Here is a 14,621-nt window from a genome sequence, read left to right on the forward strand (position 1 = left end):
GGGCGGGACCAATAGCCGCTGTCAGAAGCTAGGCATCCCAGCAGGCACCGCGAAACGTCAGGTCCCAGCAGGCCAGGCTCTCCGCAGCTGGGACAGCTCCCACCCAGTGGAGTGGAGGTTGTGTCCTCCTGCTTTCTTCATGTGTGGCGTCTCCGACGCCCCCGACCCCGAGAGGTCAGGTCCAGCGGGCCTGCCCAACCAGCAGCCTCCCCGCAACCAGCACTTTAGGGCTGCCCCAGGCCAGGCCGCGCATTGCCCACCTGGCCTTATTTTATTCCCACACAGTTTCTGCGATCACCACTGTTGCATGTAGAGGAGAAACCAAACCTAAGGATAATGAACCAATTGCCAAATGTATAGCTACGTTCAGTCTGAAGGACTTTGGATTCAGTGTTCTTTCCAAACCCAGTAGAAGGCATACTTCACGAAGGCCAAGAATTAACAGCTAGACCTTCGGTGCCATGAGCAGTGTCTGGTCGTGGTCCACAGTAGTAGCTCAGTAAGTATTTGGTGAAAACGCCTCTCACAGCTTGGGGTGTGTGTGTGTGTGTGTGTGTGTGTTGGGAAGGGTGTGGGTTCCCTAAATTCTAGCTTATATTCTTGCCTGTACCACGACCTGAGACCCCATGGTGCTGCATGATGACAGTACATATTTGTACCCCACATGCTTCACAAGCTGGTCACATGGTGACTTTTAAAAGGTGCTCTGTGAGCCTGTCCATCACCCTTGGCAGCCACTGGCATGAGGGCAACTTCAGTTGAGGGCCCATAATAAAGACTTCAAAAGCAGAATTCTTAAATCTTTATTCAGCCAATTCTCTCAGGCCCCAGGCCCTGATGATGACTGTCACCCCCACCCCCTTCCCCACAGGAGGCATGCAGCTGAGGCCACGAAATATTTCATACATTCGCACACATCATCAAAAATAACTGAGGGAAAGACCCTCGCTTTGATTGGCAAAGAAGGCACAGACCTGACCAGTGCCCACGCTCACACAGACCCTGGCCTAGGGACATCCTCCTTGGAGGAGGCACTGAGGCACTGTTGCTGCAATATGAGCCAGCATTCCCTGACCCCAGTGTGTGTGAGGAGTCAGAAGCCACTGCGGAGGGAAACCTAGACTCTTCCCCCACGCCTGCCTTATCTTGAACACCCGCCCTTGGCTCCGACTGTCCTGACACCCCATCCAAGACCCAAAACATATGACCTTTCCCCATAGAGGAGGGTCCTTATCCCTGCAAACATGACCCTATTCTGTTTGTAGGGTCTCCCAAGATTCTGGTATCTGAGACACGAATTAAGGAGACTTAATTCTGCTCTATCCCTGCTGCAAGCCTGGAGCAGCTTCCTGGGGCAACCCTGGCCCACCATGACCCACTACACGAAGGGCAGAAGGGTGCAGAGCCATGCTCTGCTACACCTACGGGTGGACACAGGGGGCCAGCTCCTTTGCTGTTCTCTGGGCTCATTCCCCCAGTAAGAGACGACCTCCATGCACACTCATTCTTCAGGCCACATGGGCCCTGTCACACTCACACGGCACGCCCTCGGCGCTGCCTACTCTCCTCCTTTCCCCCAGGGGTACAAGAGGTCACCCCAGGGGGCAGGCATGCAGGGCCTCCTGGATCTTCTGACGGCAATAGGAGTACTTTTGCAGGATCTGGCGGAGGTGTTCCTCTTCCTCCCGCTGCAGGATGCGCAGGAAGTTGTGTAGCTCAGGCAGGCTGAAAGCATGCCACTGCAGGGGGACAGGAGGGAAACAGGCTGCAGCAGGCATGGCCAAACCAGCAGGCCCTGCCAGCGAAGAGCAGCAGTCACGTCACACAGCTAGGATGGGGCTTTCTGATGTTAGGTTCTTGCCTGAATGGCCCGTCTAGGATTCTTGACAATAGTCTGTATAGAAGATGGGCCCCATAAAGTAGGGCAGTCACCTCGAAGACAGGCAACCAAACCAGATGTTCCCCAGTTACCTGTGGACAGGTTATGCCCACACTCTGAGTTTAACACTACTCCACAGACCTAATACTTTGAAGCCAGAAAGCTTCTAGGTAAAAAGTCATAATGGTTGAACGGGAGCCTGCCTGACAGTGTGGGCCCATCTGTGTGCTTTGATCTGGCTTAGAATCACCATACTATCAGATGGATTCCTGCATCTCCTGAGGAATTTCCACAACAGAAAAGAGTAGACCACCAAGACAATTCTGGGCATCTTGGGACAGGCCCATGACCTTGGCTTGAGTGGCCTGGAAGGCTTCACTGTAGCTACAAGATTCACATACTCCTCAAGAGGCTTTGCAGGGCTTTTTCTCCAGCCCTATTCCTCCTTCCAACTTTACTGCAGCTGTGACCCACTAGCCTTGCCCAGTGACAACCAAGAAGCAAAAGAGGGCGTGTACTCACATTCACCTCCCCAGAGTCATTCTCCTTGAGGACAAAGCTTAGGGCCTTCTCGCTAGGCCCTGCAAGGAGCCGCAGCCGCAGGGGCTGCTCATCATCTGACAGCTTCCGGAGGTACACTGAGGGCCAGGCAGGGAGAAGAAAGTATTTGATTAGAGTCAGGCCCAACCCACTTAGCTCCTTACACATGGAGCATGCATATATACCCTCATACGTGGTGGGGTGGGAAGCCCACCTTGGCCATGGCGTTCAGCCCGCTCAAAGAGGGCAAACTTGCGGGGGTCATCCACCACCAAGAATTTGCGAAGTAGGGCCTCAATGACCTCACGTGCCCGCGTGCGTGACAACACATGCAGGTGCTTGACAGCGTCCTTGGGCAGGTAGAAGGAGGTACGGCGCCTCACAGCAGTGCCCCGCCCTGGGCCCCGCCTGGCGTCCTGCAAGGAGGGTGGCTTCTTGCTGGAGGGCACTGAGACAGGGCGCACCAGCTTCAGTTGAACCTTGATGAAGCCTGTGTAGGAGCCATCCTTGTTCTGAAGAGGAGAAACCAAACCATGACTACGTTCCAGGTGAGATGGAACAGATTTGGATACCGCTAGTCCACTTGGGGCTAGGCTAGGTGTAAATAAATCACTGCTTAGGCCCACCCACGAATACCTCAGCTGTAGCCTCTCCCCACACCCCCTTCCCCAGGCTGTCAACTCACCAGGCTCATGAAGAGGTTGCTGTTGATCTGGCTATTGTACTCCTTGATCTTCTGTTCAACCTCAGCCTGAGAAAGGTCAGGTGTCTCCCACTCCACAGGTTCGTCCTGAAAGATGGGCCAGCATGGACATAGGGTCCTAAAAGAACCCATCCCACTGCAATGCATGTCACAGACGGGGAGGTGAGTTTGGGTGGGCCACTTTGAAAAACAGCCTCTGGGGCAGCCTTTGGGAACTGCCTACAAAGCTTGAGTCCTGATGAGAAGAACCCACCATTGCTCCTGGTTTTGCATGCAATGGATGGGCACAGCAAAGGCAGAGTCATTTGGCTTCTTTATGCTGCCTACATGGGGCCTCCTCAGCACTGGGTGAAGCCCTAAAGATACCTTAAAACCAAGACAACTGAAGATACAAGGCCAGGGGCCAGGAAAAGATGTGGGATTCTTATTGACAGTAAAAGCACCTTTCAACTGCACATCCTGATTCCAGCACCCTAGTTAGGTGGGGTCAGGGGTGTCCTGGAGAAGGGGGACCACTTTGCCACTCTGCCCCAGCAAAGGGCCATGACCACAGGGTAAGAGGTGTGGCACTGGTGCACACCAGGATGGTGTATGGGTATGAGGGTAAGGGCAACCTCTACAATGTTAACACCCTCTGGTGAGGGATTTGGGGCCAGCCCTGTATGTCTCACATGTAGGGAGGAAACCACTGTGACATGCCATTTGATCTTGACCCAAGCTGTACAAAAGGCAGCTTCAGGCCAGGCTCCAAACTGCCTCCTGGTAGAGCCGGTCCCACAAGTGCTAAGCAGGTAGGATTCTGCACCTCCTCCCTCCTATCTGGAGGTTTAGCCCAAAGATTTTTTGCTTTACCACTCAGCCCATCCCCCGCTCCTCCAGGGGCTGGATTCTTGTCGGAAGGGTGGAGTATGGACCAGGGCAGCTGGGGCTCTGAATTAACATTTTTCTATCAAACTCCCTGGTTCCATTGCATCAGCCTTACTTCCTGTTGACGTCAGGCCCTGGTTGGAATGGGAGTGTCACAGACACAGCTGAGATCACTGCTGACCAACGCTTTGTCCCAGGGGAATTCTTACCAGCTGGTCCCCTGCAGAATAATCTGTGTCCAGCCCTGAGCCCAGGAGAGGCAGGCTTCTCCCTGACTGCTGCCTTGGAGCCCCTAAGCTTAAACAATCTGATGGGGATGAATAAGGAGGACAGATGAGAGGGTAGGGTGCTCTTCACCTAGACAGCTTTTTAGCAGTATGCTCTTTACCTAGAACCTGCTAGTAAGTATGTGGCACTGAAGACTGAGGTTGGGGCCTCACAGGGAAAAGGTATTGGGGGAGGTGTGGGAACTGAAGCCTATTTGCTCCCCCAAGTTTCAAAAAAATCTCCTGGAGGAGAGCACTAAGAAGTGAAAACTCCAGCAGAAATCTTACTGGGGGCAGGGAGGAACCCTCCAAGAGTAGTAAAGAACAAATGTGTGGGCCCTGGGAAATGGGAGATCTGGCAGGTAAAATGAAGGCTGGAACCTGGGAATAAAGGGTGGTTGTGTTGGAAGGAGTGACCCGATAGGAAGGAGGACCAGGATGGGAGTGCTACGGGGCAGGAGGAAAGTTGAACAAACTCTAGTACCAGGGCAAGAAGGAAGAGAATTCTGTTTACAGAACGGTGGGCGCAGAGATGGCACCAACTTATTTCCCTTCCTTGGATGGTTCTGAGCTCCAGCCTGAGGATGAGAACACTTGCTCCTTCCTCATCCCTTCCCTGGTCACCCAGGAGCCCTGGACTGGGGTGCAGTCATTTATGTTCCAGTCTCTTCCCCTCTCCAGGTGAACCTCCCTTGTGGTTTTTGTTGTTGTTTTTCTTTTTTATTCTTTTTTTTTTTTTGCCTCCCTTAGTATCTTTACTCATAAAACAAGGGGCTTGGACTGGAGGTACTGCACTGTCCTGCCAGGATTCTAAAAGAAAAAAAAAAAAGTTTTTTTCTGGAGGATTCCAACAGCCATCCCAGAGGTGTGCACAGCAGGACCATGGAATTTCCCTTCTCCTGAACTATAGTGACCCACCCTCCACTCTGCCACTGTCCATAGTGACTGATGGTTTTTATTTTACATACAATTGGGGACTCCCCTTCAATTAGTTAGTGTCTTGTGGTTTTCTCACTATTCCACAATGGAAAATGGCTCAAGCCTGAGGGACAGACAGTCCCAGGGATCCATACTCAAACCTTGCACCTAACTCTGGGCTGAACTTTTGAGTAAAATTTAATCTAAAGACTATAAAATTTTCATCTAAAGAATCACCCACGGGGCGCCTGGGTGGCTCAGTCGTTAAGTGTCTGCCTTCGGCTCAGGTCATGATCCCAGGGTCCTGGGATCGAGCCCCGCATCAGGCTCCCTGCTCAGCGGGAAGCCTGCTTCTCCCTCTCCCGCTTCCCCTGCTTGTGTTCCCTCTCTCGCTGTGTCTCTCTGTCATATAAATAAATAAAATCTTAAAAAAAAAAAAAAAAGAATCACCCACAAGTCCCTTTCCGTGGCTCAGGTAAGGAATTCTGTCCCATTGCTGCAAGGTATTCTGAGCTTCACGGTCCCCATCTCTCTTTCCTGATGCTCTGTCCAGGGTGCTCCCCTGAGGTGTACCAGCTCCAGAATAGTTACCTGAGCTTGGTGGTCACACTCATGGCACACAGCACAGAGGTGTCTGATAATGGGGACACCTAGGAGACTCAGAGAGGAACAGCTGCTCCAGCACCTCATCTTACAGTCCTGGATTAGTAACCCCTATCTCTCTTGACCCCTCCTCCGGGCTTTGTACAATCTAGCCTGCCTCACCTCCTGTGGGTAAAATGCTCCTGTTTGCTTACAGTCCAGAACTAGGCTTCCTTCCCATCTATTCCTAAATACCCTTTCTACAGGTCCACACCGATTTTAGTGTATGTGCTGCCGAAGCGACCACTACAGCCAGGTCCACTCCAGAACCCTCCACATTCCAGAAGCCGGTGGCAGACCAGGACTGGTAAGAAGCGGGGACTCAGCTGGCTCCGTCCAGGAGTGCATATGGAGGGGCCCGAACCTTCCTCCTAAACACACTTCCCAGTTCCCAGCGAGGACACCTCCCCTTCCACTTCCTCCTACCACCCCCACCCCCACCCCCGTCCCCCCAGAGAGGAGGTGGGAGCGTCCGAACGCGGAAACCGAGGTGCTCGTCCAGACTGCGCAGTCGGCTTTAGTCATAGGTGGATAATGCCCGTCCCGGGTCTACCCCAAGCCACGTAGCTGCTTCTCCTGGTTCAACCGGTCTGTGACAGAGACAACAAGGCCTCGACCCCCGGCACCGAGGCGCTGAGAGCCCCGCACACGGTTCCGCGGGCTGGCCCCGGGCCGGTATGGAATCCCCACTGACGGACGAGCGGGACTGCCCACAAACTCGAGCCGGCAACTTAGCGGCAAGGGGCAGGATCCCAGCGACTGTCACCGGCCCGCCGCCCAAAATCCCGGCCCCCACCTGGTCCCGACGCGGCCTGCGCGCCAGTGAGGTACGCGCCGTGAAGTACTGCTCGAGCTCTGAGTCTGAGTCCTCCTGGCTGCAGTAGCCACTGCTTGTTGTGCTGCTCCAGGTCATCTCGAAAGAAGGCGTCCCCGCATCCGCCTCGCCCATCGCCGCGCCCGCCCGCCAGCTCCCGGAGTCCGGTGTGCCCGTAGGATCCAACCACCGCCCCAGGCGTGTGTGCGCCTGCGCGCGTGCGCCGGGATCGGAGTTCGCGCGGCAACCGTTAACACTGAAACGTAGACAGCCAGGATCTGGCTCCCGTCTCATTGGGGAGGAACTTCGAAGGGCGGGTTCATACACGCCACGCCTCCAGGAATGACCTCATAGCCCAGGCAGCTCAGCTTGGCTCCGCCTCGCAGACCCCACCTCTCTTGGGGAACAAGTCGGAGCGTGTGCGCATGTGCACCAGCGTGGCTGCAAGACCGGATGCGGATGCGGGAAGGTGCGGAAATTGCGCGGGCGCGGAGCCTGGGCGATTCCGGGCAGTCCGCGCGGAGTCAGCATCCCCGGCACCCACTCGAGCCCGCGCGCAGAATTAGGCTCTCTCTGTCGCGGGAAACCCGCTGTTAGAACGCTCATTGCGCGTAACGCCGGGCAGCCCTAAGCAACTCCTGCAATGTGGCCGGCTGGTCTGCGCGCCTTTTCCGTACGCTCCCCCCTGCCCCGCGCTCACCACGTTCGTGTCCAGCTCCAGCGCAGGTTCCCAGCCCAGGTCCCGGGGCCCGCAGCAGTCCAGGCAGACAAGCGCGCGGCAACGGTAGTGGCATGTGAACTTGCAATCTGCAGAGAGGCCTGGCCGTGAGGCGGAGGAGCCCCAGCTCCAGTTCAGAGAAGCATTCCGGGCATGGAAGAGAACCCAGGGGATGAAGGCCCTTGCCCTCCAGGCTCTGCATGACCGGCCTTATCTTAAGGTCTCGTTACCCCCCGCTGCTGCACAGCTTCTAGTGTTGATCCCCCGACGTCTGGAAACTGGCGGGAGGGCCTCAGGCGGTTAGGGATCCAGGCCTGTTGAACAGCTGGATCCCTAGCACCGAGCGCAGAACTTCCCCCTTCCGCATTGTCAACGCCCCCCTCCTCCAGTCTCCGCGCATTTACTTGAAGGGCCAAAAACCAAAAGCCTTTAACCTTTGTTCCCCTCCAGCTGTCATGTCTCTGCATCCCTCGCACCAAAACTTAATCAACATTCTTCTACATACAATCTAATTCCTCACCTTCACTCTCCCCTTTACCCATTCCAGTCAGGCTTGCCCCTCCCTCCAGGAAGCTGGTTAGGGTCCTCAGTAACCTGTGCACGGTCCAACGCCAGGTCCCTTCTCCAACCTCACCCCCTCAGCATCGTTTGATGCTTACTCCGCTTGGTTTCCAGAGCTCCCCACTACCCTGGTTTTCCTCCCGTTCCCTGCAGCTCCTGCTAAGTTCCTTTGGTTCTGTCTCAACTTCCAGATCTAATGGACAGAGTGTCTGAGGCTCAGTCCGGATCACTGCCCTGCTCTATGTACTCACCTATCCCAGATCCAAGGCTTCCATCGCTGACCTCCCTCCCCAGATCAAAGCCCGTGTCAACCCAGTGTGGCCAAAGCAATTCTTCTTTCACCTCCCCCCTCCCCTCACCAGAGCTCCTCATCTCAGCAAAAATCGCTACTCTCCCAGTTTGAGGTAAAAAAAAAAAAAAAAAAAATCCCAAATCACTCTTGATTCCTCTCTTCTATTTGCTTCTCACACACACCCAAATTGTCCTGTATTTCATCTCTATGTCCCTTTATTTCTCCTTGGGAATACTGCAGTGTCCCAGCCCTTCTCATGGTTGGTAGTCTGTCACAACCCTGGTGTTCGGGACAGACTCTTGTACTGGATGAGAGGGTCTCCATGCCTACACAGGACCGGGACACCTTCTCTAAATCCCTAAATGGGCCAGAGCAGTGATTTTCAACTGCTCTCAATTCCAGGCTGTCTACTGGAATGATTTTTTTTTTTTTCCCAGTTGCTGATACACTCCCAGTGACTGATTCAACACGTCTGAAGTCCAGGCATAGGGGTTTGGAGGGCTGTAAAATCCCAACCGATTCTAGCTGGTGTATATAGCCCCTGGGGCAGCAACCTCTGCTTGCTGGTGATTCCTGGAAAGGCAGAAGGACCACTGGTGTGTGGCTGTGTTTCATGTTTTAGCACCTGGTTGGCTGGGCCTGCAATAGGTATTTGCTCAACAAAACTCCCGCTTGCAGAGGGCCCACCCAAGGTACTTTTCCTCTGCCCCCCTCCCATAGGAGGGGAAAACTCCCCTCATCCCAGAGATTCTGGAGGGGGACACAGTGAATGAATCTTTGGGAAGGGGTGGGCCTGGGAACAGGGACTTCTAGAGATTGGTCGAAACAAAGCCTTTCTCAAGAAGAGCCAAGAAACTTCAAAAGATAAAAAGCTTGAAATCAGCACGTTATTCATAGTTATTCATAGGCAGCTGCCTCTGCGCAACTGTGCCCCTGATGCAGGTGGAATAGGACAAGGATATACACCATCTATCTGCCTGCACTCTCGTACACGATGGGGCAAAGGTAATGGACCTGGCCCGCGGGAACCGACCCTGCCGACCGACCCCCTCCTTTGCGACTTGACACGCAGCGAGGGCGCTGCCTCTTGGCCGCCCGTTTCGCTCTCGCCAGCGTGCGGGGCTGCTACTCACGCGCGCACTGCAGGCCCTTGCGCACGACGCCCCAGATGAACTCGCCGCAGAGGTCGCACCACGTGTGCGTGGCGGGCCCCGCGGGCTGGAAGTGGTGGCCGCAGCCCGCGACCTGCTGCCGTGCCGGATTGCGCGCGGTGCCGGGCGCGATGCGCAGCGCGTTTGCGCGCTCCAGCCGGGTGCGGCTCGGGCCGGAGCGCCGCGCGGGTTCCAGTTCCCTCAGTTCAATGAGCTCAGGTTCCGTGGACATGGCCAGGTCGGGCCCGGACTCCCGCGGGCTCTGGGCGCGAGCGAGCGCGGGGCGGGCGGGGCCGCGGGGCGGGCCGCAATGCGGCGCCGCCCCCGGGATCCGGGCAGGGCGGCGGGAGAGAGCCGGGGCGAGCAGCGCAATGGAAACCTGGGCGCCCGGGCTCTGTGGGCCCGCAGGCGGAGTAGGGCGGCGAGGGCGTGGGGTGGGGGGAGCTCTCGCAGAATCCCGGCCCTCCCTTTCCTTTTCTCCCTGCATCCCGGGAGCACCCCTCCTGCTGACGACGACGACCACAGCGAAGGGCCACTCGGAGACAGGCTGTTTCTAGAGGCCAGCTTTACTGTGCTAGAGGAACAGGGTCCCCACATCCGGCCCTTGTCTTTGCCCCCGCCCAGGCCTCCTGCTCAGCTTGCTGAAGCAGCGCTCTCAGCCTACCCGCTGTGTAGGGCAGGAAGCGGGGAGCGCTTTGCTGGGGAAGATGGGTCAGCAGCTCACTGTGCTCGCTGTGCTCGCTGTGCTCACCACCTGGGAGGCTGGGGCTCTGGCAGAGGCTAGGCTGAGATCCTGAGGTTCAAGGGCACACTCTGGGTGGGATGTACAGCATGGGTGGTTGGCCCTCACAGCTGCAGCCTTCACTTGGCTCTGTCACCTTGGGCTGCCAGGACACAAGCCTTTCCATGCTTCTCCCAGTGCTTGACTTGGCACTCCCTGCAGGCAGGCGGGCTGGTGAGCACGCAGTGCTTGCGGGGGGGTATGGAAGTGGGGCTTAGGGGTCCAGGGTCCTAGGATACCCTCACCTGCAGCAATACCATTCATTCCGGCACCGTGAGCAGCGTTTGGAGGCCTCTGCCCTGCAGAAGGCACAGCGGGGCCGCTCTGGAGTTACTGCCTCTAGGACGTCCAGCCTGTAGGTCTCAGCCCATCTAGGACAGGGGTCAGGAGAGCCTGGCTGGGCCTGGCCGGTGGGGGCACAAGAGCACCCCTGCCTGTGTCCATGCCTTCTGCATCCCTCCCACCCCTTCTGCCCACTCAGCAGGCTTCACCTTCTTGCCTGCAGCCGCAGGTCCTGCTCTGAGGGGCTGAATATGTGCCTCAGCTGGTGCTTGGCAATCGCCTGCCACTTGCCTCTGTTGTCTCTCTCTAGCCGCTCCCAGATTTCTGGGATCTGAGGGAGAAAAGTGGAAAGCGCCAGAGAGGAGCTGGCAAAGTGCGCAGTGGTCCTGAGCAACTGACTTCCTAGTACCTACCTGCTCCAACACCAGGTCCTTCTTAGGGGGCTGCGTTTCGGTCAGGGCCAGGTGGGCCAGGAAACCCTGCAGGTCTGCCAGGCTGGGCAGCTGGTCGAGCAGTGTGTCTGTGAGGAAGGCCCGAAGCTGCAAGGGAGTCCAGGGAAGGCCAGCATCAAGTGGTGCTGACCAGAGCAGGCCTGCGCTGGGCTGGGCTGGGCTGAGGTGCCTGTGGGGACCATGTCCCACTAGCTGCTGCAACACCTGAGGTTCGGAGTCTAGAAAGAGGACTGGGGCTGAGGTAGGGGGGCAGTGATAAACAGCAGGGCTGGGCTGGGCTGGGAGGGGGTGGCGCTGGTGCAGGATGAGTTCCCCACCTTGAGTAGCTGTCCCTTGGCAAAGCTGGTGAGGCAGTAGCGGGCCCGGGCTTCGGGGCTTAGTAGCAGGTTGTACAGAGCGATCCACACCTGCCCATCCAGCTTGCTCAGCTTTTGCCGCTCTGAGGGGGCCACTGTCTGCCAACGGCCACCCTCAAATTGCTGCGCCTTGCCTGCAGAGAGGAGCCAGCACACTAGGGGCAGGTGTGCGCACTGTTGCAGTCAGCGCACTGCAGCTGCATGGGCTGGGGTACTGCCTGGGCGCAGGACTTGCCCAGGCTGGGGTGCTGCTTGCTCCAGAGCAGGGGGAGTCCTTAGTAGCGGACACAAAGGCCTTCCCTGATGCAGAGCCCAGGTCCAAGCCCATCTTGCGTGAGGCATCCTGGGATCCTCTATGAGCTAGCAGGCAGAGTTTGTCCGCCGGCGTGCAAGCTGCCTGTCCCAATCAATGCTGGAGAATGTCTGGGAAGCATGAGCTGGGGCTTGGGCAGGTGGGGGAAGACCTTACCTCCTTCCTGCCGGCTCCAGGGACTGTGTTCCAGGAGTTCCACCAGGAGGCAGGGCAAGTTGTGGGTACTGAGCATGCGGTTCAAGGTGCTCAAGGAAAGGCTAGGGGTGGTGGAGGAGAGAAGTGAGCAGAGGCTACAGGCCCGGGATCCCAGTCCTCCACTGTGGGTCCCAGGCCTGGCAGGACTGCCCACCTGTCCACACAGTCTGTGATATAGCGCAGCACCGAGAGGGCCTTCAATGCGATCTCAAACTCCATCAGCTCTGCCTGCTTCTGCAGCTCCTGGGGAAGGGGGGGGCACATGGTGCTCAAGCTCGGCCACCCCCTGCCTGCTCAGGCCTCAAGAGAGCCTGGTCTACCCATTGGCACCCCCAGGGAGCCTCAGCCTACCTGTATGGGGGTGCTGTACTGGGACTCCTCCTCCTCAGGAGGGCCACCACGGCCACTCCGGGCCACCAGTAGAGTCAGTTTTCGGTGGCAGTAGTCTACCAGGTCCAAGACAGTGTCCTCTGCTGACTCACACACCTCCTGAGAGGCAGGCAGAGGGGAAACATTCTGTCTCTGATGCTCTCCCCACACAGCCACAACCCCCCTTCCCTGTCAGGCCCTAGCCTGGGGCAACGGCTGGTGGGCAGGGCTCATGCCTCACCTTGTGGAAGAACACTGTTTCCAGAAGGTTGACGATGGAGGCCTCGTGGTGTACCTGTCAGATAAAGAGAACAGGGCCCAGAGCTGCTGAAGGAAGGATGGGATTACCAGCTCTCTTCTCAAATCCAGAGCCCTCTAAAGGCACGGGCAGGGTGTGAGCAGGGGCCCAGCTCACCACCATGTATATGGGAAAAGTGTTCTGGGGCTTGAAGTCCTCCAGCCTGCACAGCACAGGGAACACCTTCTGCTTCCACATCTCCACTGCAATCAGCTCCTCCACCAGCGTTGGGATCTTTGAGGGGGAGGGGAAAGGACAGGGATGAAGTAGGCCTACATTGGCCTGGCAACCCGTCCATCCCTGGCTCAGCCCTGTCTGACTCTCCTCAAACTCCCCTGGGCCCCTAGGTTCTCTCCATAGGCACCTTCCCAATCTCTCTCCTGCACCTTAGACCTTCATTTCTAGTTGCCCTCAATATCTCTGTGGGGACATTCCCCATGCTTCCTGTAACTGGCTCTTGCTTTGTCCTTAGGCTGCCGTGCTCCCCCCTACATCTACGCCCTTCTCTCCTCTGTCCCCATCCAGGTGTTCCTCTCAGGCTAGCTCTCGTGCTCATGCCCTCCCTCTAGTCCCTGTCGTCTGGTCTTCCAAGGTTCTCATGTGCCTTGACCTCATCTTTACTCCTCAGGGCCCTGCACAATTTCCTAGTCCTCTCCCACCCTCCAGTAGGGGGCTCCACCGTTTCTTTGCAAAGGGACCCTTTCGTCAAGTGATATCTCAGGTCATTTATTTGAGCCACCTCCTGGCTCATGTTCCAGCCGGGCTGATCTCTGGTTTCTTACTCCTCTCTCAAGTTAGGAAGGCTCCCTCCTTCCATGCCAAAGTCCCACCCCCACTTCAGTGAGGGCCCCCTCTGGCCTGACAGTCTATTCAAGGATGTCTTTAGAACGTAGGCCCTCCCCCCACAGCCTAGGCTGTTGTATGATCCATGACTATCTCCCAAATCAACCCACGCTTCACACTTGGCCTGGTGTGCCAGGGTCCTGTCCAAAAGGGGTGAAAAATCAAATGTGTAGCACACTCCTCTCTTTTCCCTTGGGGAAGACAAGTGTACCACCCAGAGGGAAGTGAAGGCACCCAAGGTGCTCCTGAGAGGGAGAGTGGTGGGGTGGGAGGTGGTGGGAAGGCAGGAACCCTGCCTGTGACCCCAGCATACCTTCCCATGGGTGACCAGCAGCTCCTGGATGGGCTCCCCCTGGCTGGCTGTAGCATCAAGGATAGCCTGCATGTTCAGCTTCTCCAGGTTCTCATGCTGCTGGTTCCACCTGCCCCAGAGAGTGGAGGTGTATGTGCATTTGGGTGCTCATGTGTGCAGCAGGAGTGGGGTGCGGGCTGGGTCCTCTTGAAGCCTAACCTGATCCTGAGCGCCCAGAGGGGGCTCAGGGCCATATACCCCCCAACTCGGAGAGCTTTGTCTCCTCACCTGGGGGCTCCTCCACACTGGGCACCCTCTCCCCCATGTCAGGCCCGTACTCCTCCATTCAAGGACTCTGACCCTTGGACCCAGCTGCCTCACCCTCCGGAGCCCATCTCGCGCAGCGGGAAGCTGCGCAGCCCCCGCACCAGCTCCTCAGCCTCCCCGGGCAGCAGCAGCTCCAGGTCGCCCATGTTGTGGCCGCAGACAGAGCGGGAAGGCGGGGCTCAGCTGACCCCGGACAGCAGCCGGCGCTGAGGTGGGGGTGCTGAAACTCTCGGGGACGAAGGTCTCCCGCGGGGGTCCAGGTCTTGGACACGGCCGTTGCTGAGCAGTTGGGGCGCGTGGGTCCTCGCCGTCATGGAAACGGTTAGCTCGGCGCCTGCGCACTTGCGGCCCGCACAGGCTCCGGCCCCGCCCCCGGCCGCCTTGCCTTCCCGGCGGCGGGTAGCAACCCTCTTTGGACTCCCAGAACTTTCTCCCTCACCTCCGACTGCGGCTCAAGGGTCTGCCCTGAGTGCCAGTCGGACGTCAAGTCGACCCGCACGGGGATAAGGCCACCCTGTCCCCACCAGCTCTTCCAGCAGCGGCTTCACCTCGGCCGTACGGATGCTCCTCTCCGTGGCTTCCTCGCCCCGGTGTCTCGCGCCCGGCTCCACCTGTTGGCTCAACAACGCCCCCCCCCCCCCCCCAAGTACTGCGCAGGGCTCCTTCTTTCTAGCCTAACAGGCTGCCATCACGTCTCATGAGGTAACTGTTGTAGTCTTTTCCTGGGTGACTCTATGGCTGCTTCTAGCCCTCGAAATAGTA

The 14,621-nt window shown here is 57.4% G+C and overlaps 2 protein-coding genes across 7 annotated transcripts; both read right to left on the reverse strand.

Moving 5' to 3' along the window:
* Nucleotides 1–387: 387 nt before the first annotated feature.
* RASSF1 (Ras association domain family member 1) lies at nucleotides 388–9,603 on the reverse strand. Of its 3 annotated transcripts, XM_032411339.1 has the most exons (6): nucleotides 9,334–9,603; nucleotides 7,330–7,436; nucleotides 3,105–3,209; nucleotides 2,634–2,931; nucleotides 2,402–2,517; nucleotides 388–1,739 (listed from the first exon to the last, which is right to left on the reverse strand). In XM_032411339.1, the coding sequence occupies exons 1-6, from the start codon at nucleotides 9,581–9,583 to the stop codon at nucleotides 1,593–1,595; spliced, it is 1,023 nt and encodes a 340-aa protein (XP_032267230.1). In that variant the 5' UTR covers nucleotides 9,584–9,603; the 3' UTR covers nucleotides 388–1,592. The 3 variants fall into 3 exon arrangements, with proteins under 3 accessions (XP_032267230.1, XP_032267232.1, XP_032267231.1); XM_032411341.1 differs by lacking the exon at nucleotides 7,330–7,436 and having other exon boundaries at nucleotides 393–1,739; nucleotides 9,334–9,543; XM_032411340.1 differs by lacking the exons at nucleotides 7,330–7,436; nucleotides 9,334–9,603 and adding an exon at nucleotides 6,612–7,317 and having other exon boundaries at nucleotides 393–1,739.
* Nucleotides 9,604–9,880: 277 nt separating this feature from the next.
* ZMYND10 (zinc finger MYND-type containing 10) lies at nucleotides 9,881–14,268 on the reverse strand. Of its 4 annotated transcripts, none has more exons than XM_032412188.1 (12): nucleotides 13,914–14,268; nucleotides 13,554–13,662; nucleotides 12,515–12,631; nucleotides 12,341–12,394; nucleotides 12,082–12,219; nucleotides 11,885–11,973; nucleotides 11,692–11,792; nucleotides 11,184–11,356; nucleotides 10,828–10,953; nucleotides 10,624–10,745; nucleotides 10,378–10,431; nucleotides 9,881–10,288 (listed from the first exon to the last, which is right to left on the reverse strand). In XM_032412188.1, exons 1-12 carry the CDS (start codon nucleotides 14,003–14,005, stop codon nucleotides 10,213–10,215), a joined length of 1,251 nt encoding a protein of 416 aa, XP_032268079.1. In that variant the 5' UTR covers nucleotides 14,006–14,268; the 3' UTR covers nucleotides 9,881–10,212. The 4 variants fall into 4 exon arrangements, with proteins under 4 accessions (XP_032268079.1, XP_032268078.1, XP_032268080.1 ...); XM_032412187.1 differs by having other exon boundaries at nucleotides 10,378–10,503; nucleotides 13,914–14,266; XM_032412189.1 differs by lacking the exon at nucleotides 13,914–14,268 and adding an exon at nucleotides 13,821–13,911 and having other exon boundaries at nucleotides 10,378–10,503.
* Between the last annotated feature and the right edge of the window lie 353 nt (nucleotides 14,269–14,621).

The sequence above is a fragment of the Phoca vitulina genome, unplaced genomic scaffold, assembly GCF_004348235.1.
Source record: "Phoca vitulina isolate PV1807 unplaced genomic scaffold, GSC_HSeal_1.0 scaffold13, whole genome shotgun sequence".
Lineage (NCBI taxonomy): Eukaryota > Metazoa > Chordata > Mammalia > Carnivora > Phocidae > Phoca > Phoca vitulina.

Coding starts and splice junctions, on each gene's coding strand:
- RASSF1 (XM_032411339.1), bottom strand. CDS start 9,583: ATGTCCACGGAACCTGAGCTCATTGAACTGAGGGAACTGGAACCCGCG. Junction 7,437..9,333: donor CAAGGGCCTGCAGTGCGCGC/GTGAGTAGCAGC, acceptor GCCTCTCTGCAG/ATTGCAAGTTCACATGCCAC. Junction 2,932..3,104: donor GCAACCTCTTCATGAGCCTG/GTGAGTTGACAG, acceptor TCTCCTCTTCAG/AACAAGGATGGCTCCTACAC.
- ZMYND10 (XM_032412187.1), bottom strand. CDS start 14,005: ATGGGCGACCTGGAGCTGCTGCTGCCCGGGGAGGCTGAGGAGCTGGTG. Junction 12,632..13,553: donor TGCTGGTCACCCATGGGAAG/GTATGCTGGGGT, acceptor TCCCCCTCAAAG/ATCCCAACGCTGGTGGAGGA. Junction 11,974..12,081: donor AGTACAGCACCCCCATACAG/GTAGGCTGAGGC, acceptor CCCCTTCCCCAG/GAGCTGCAGAAGCAGGCAGA.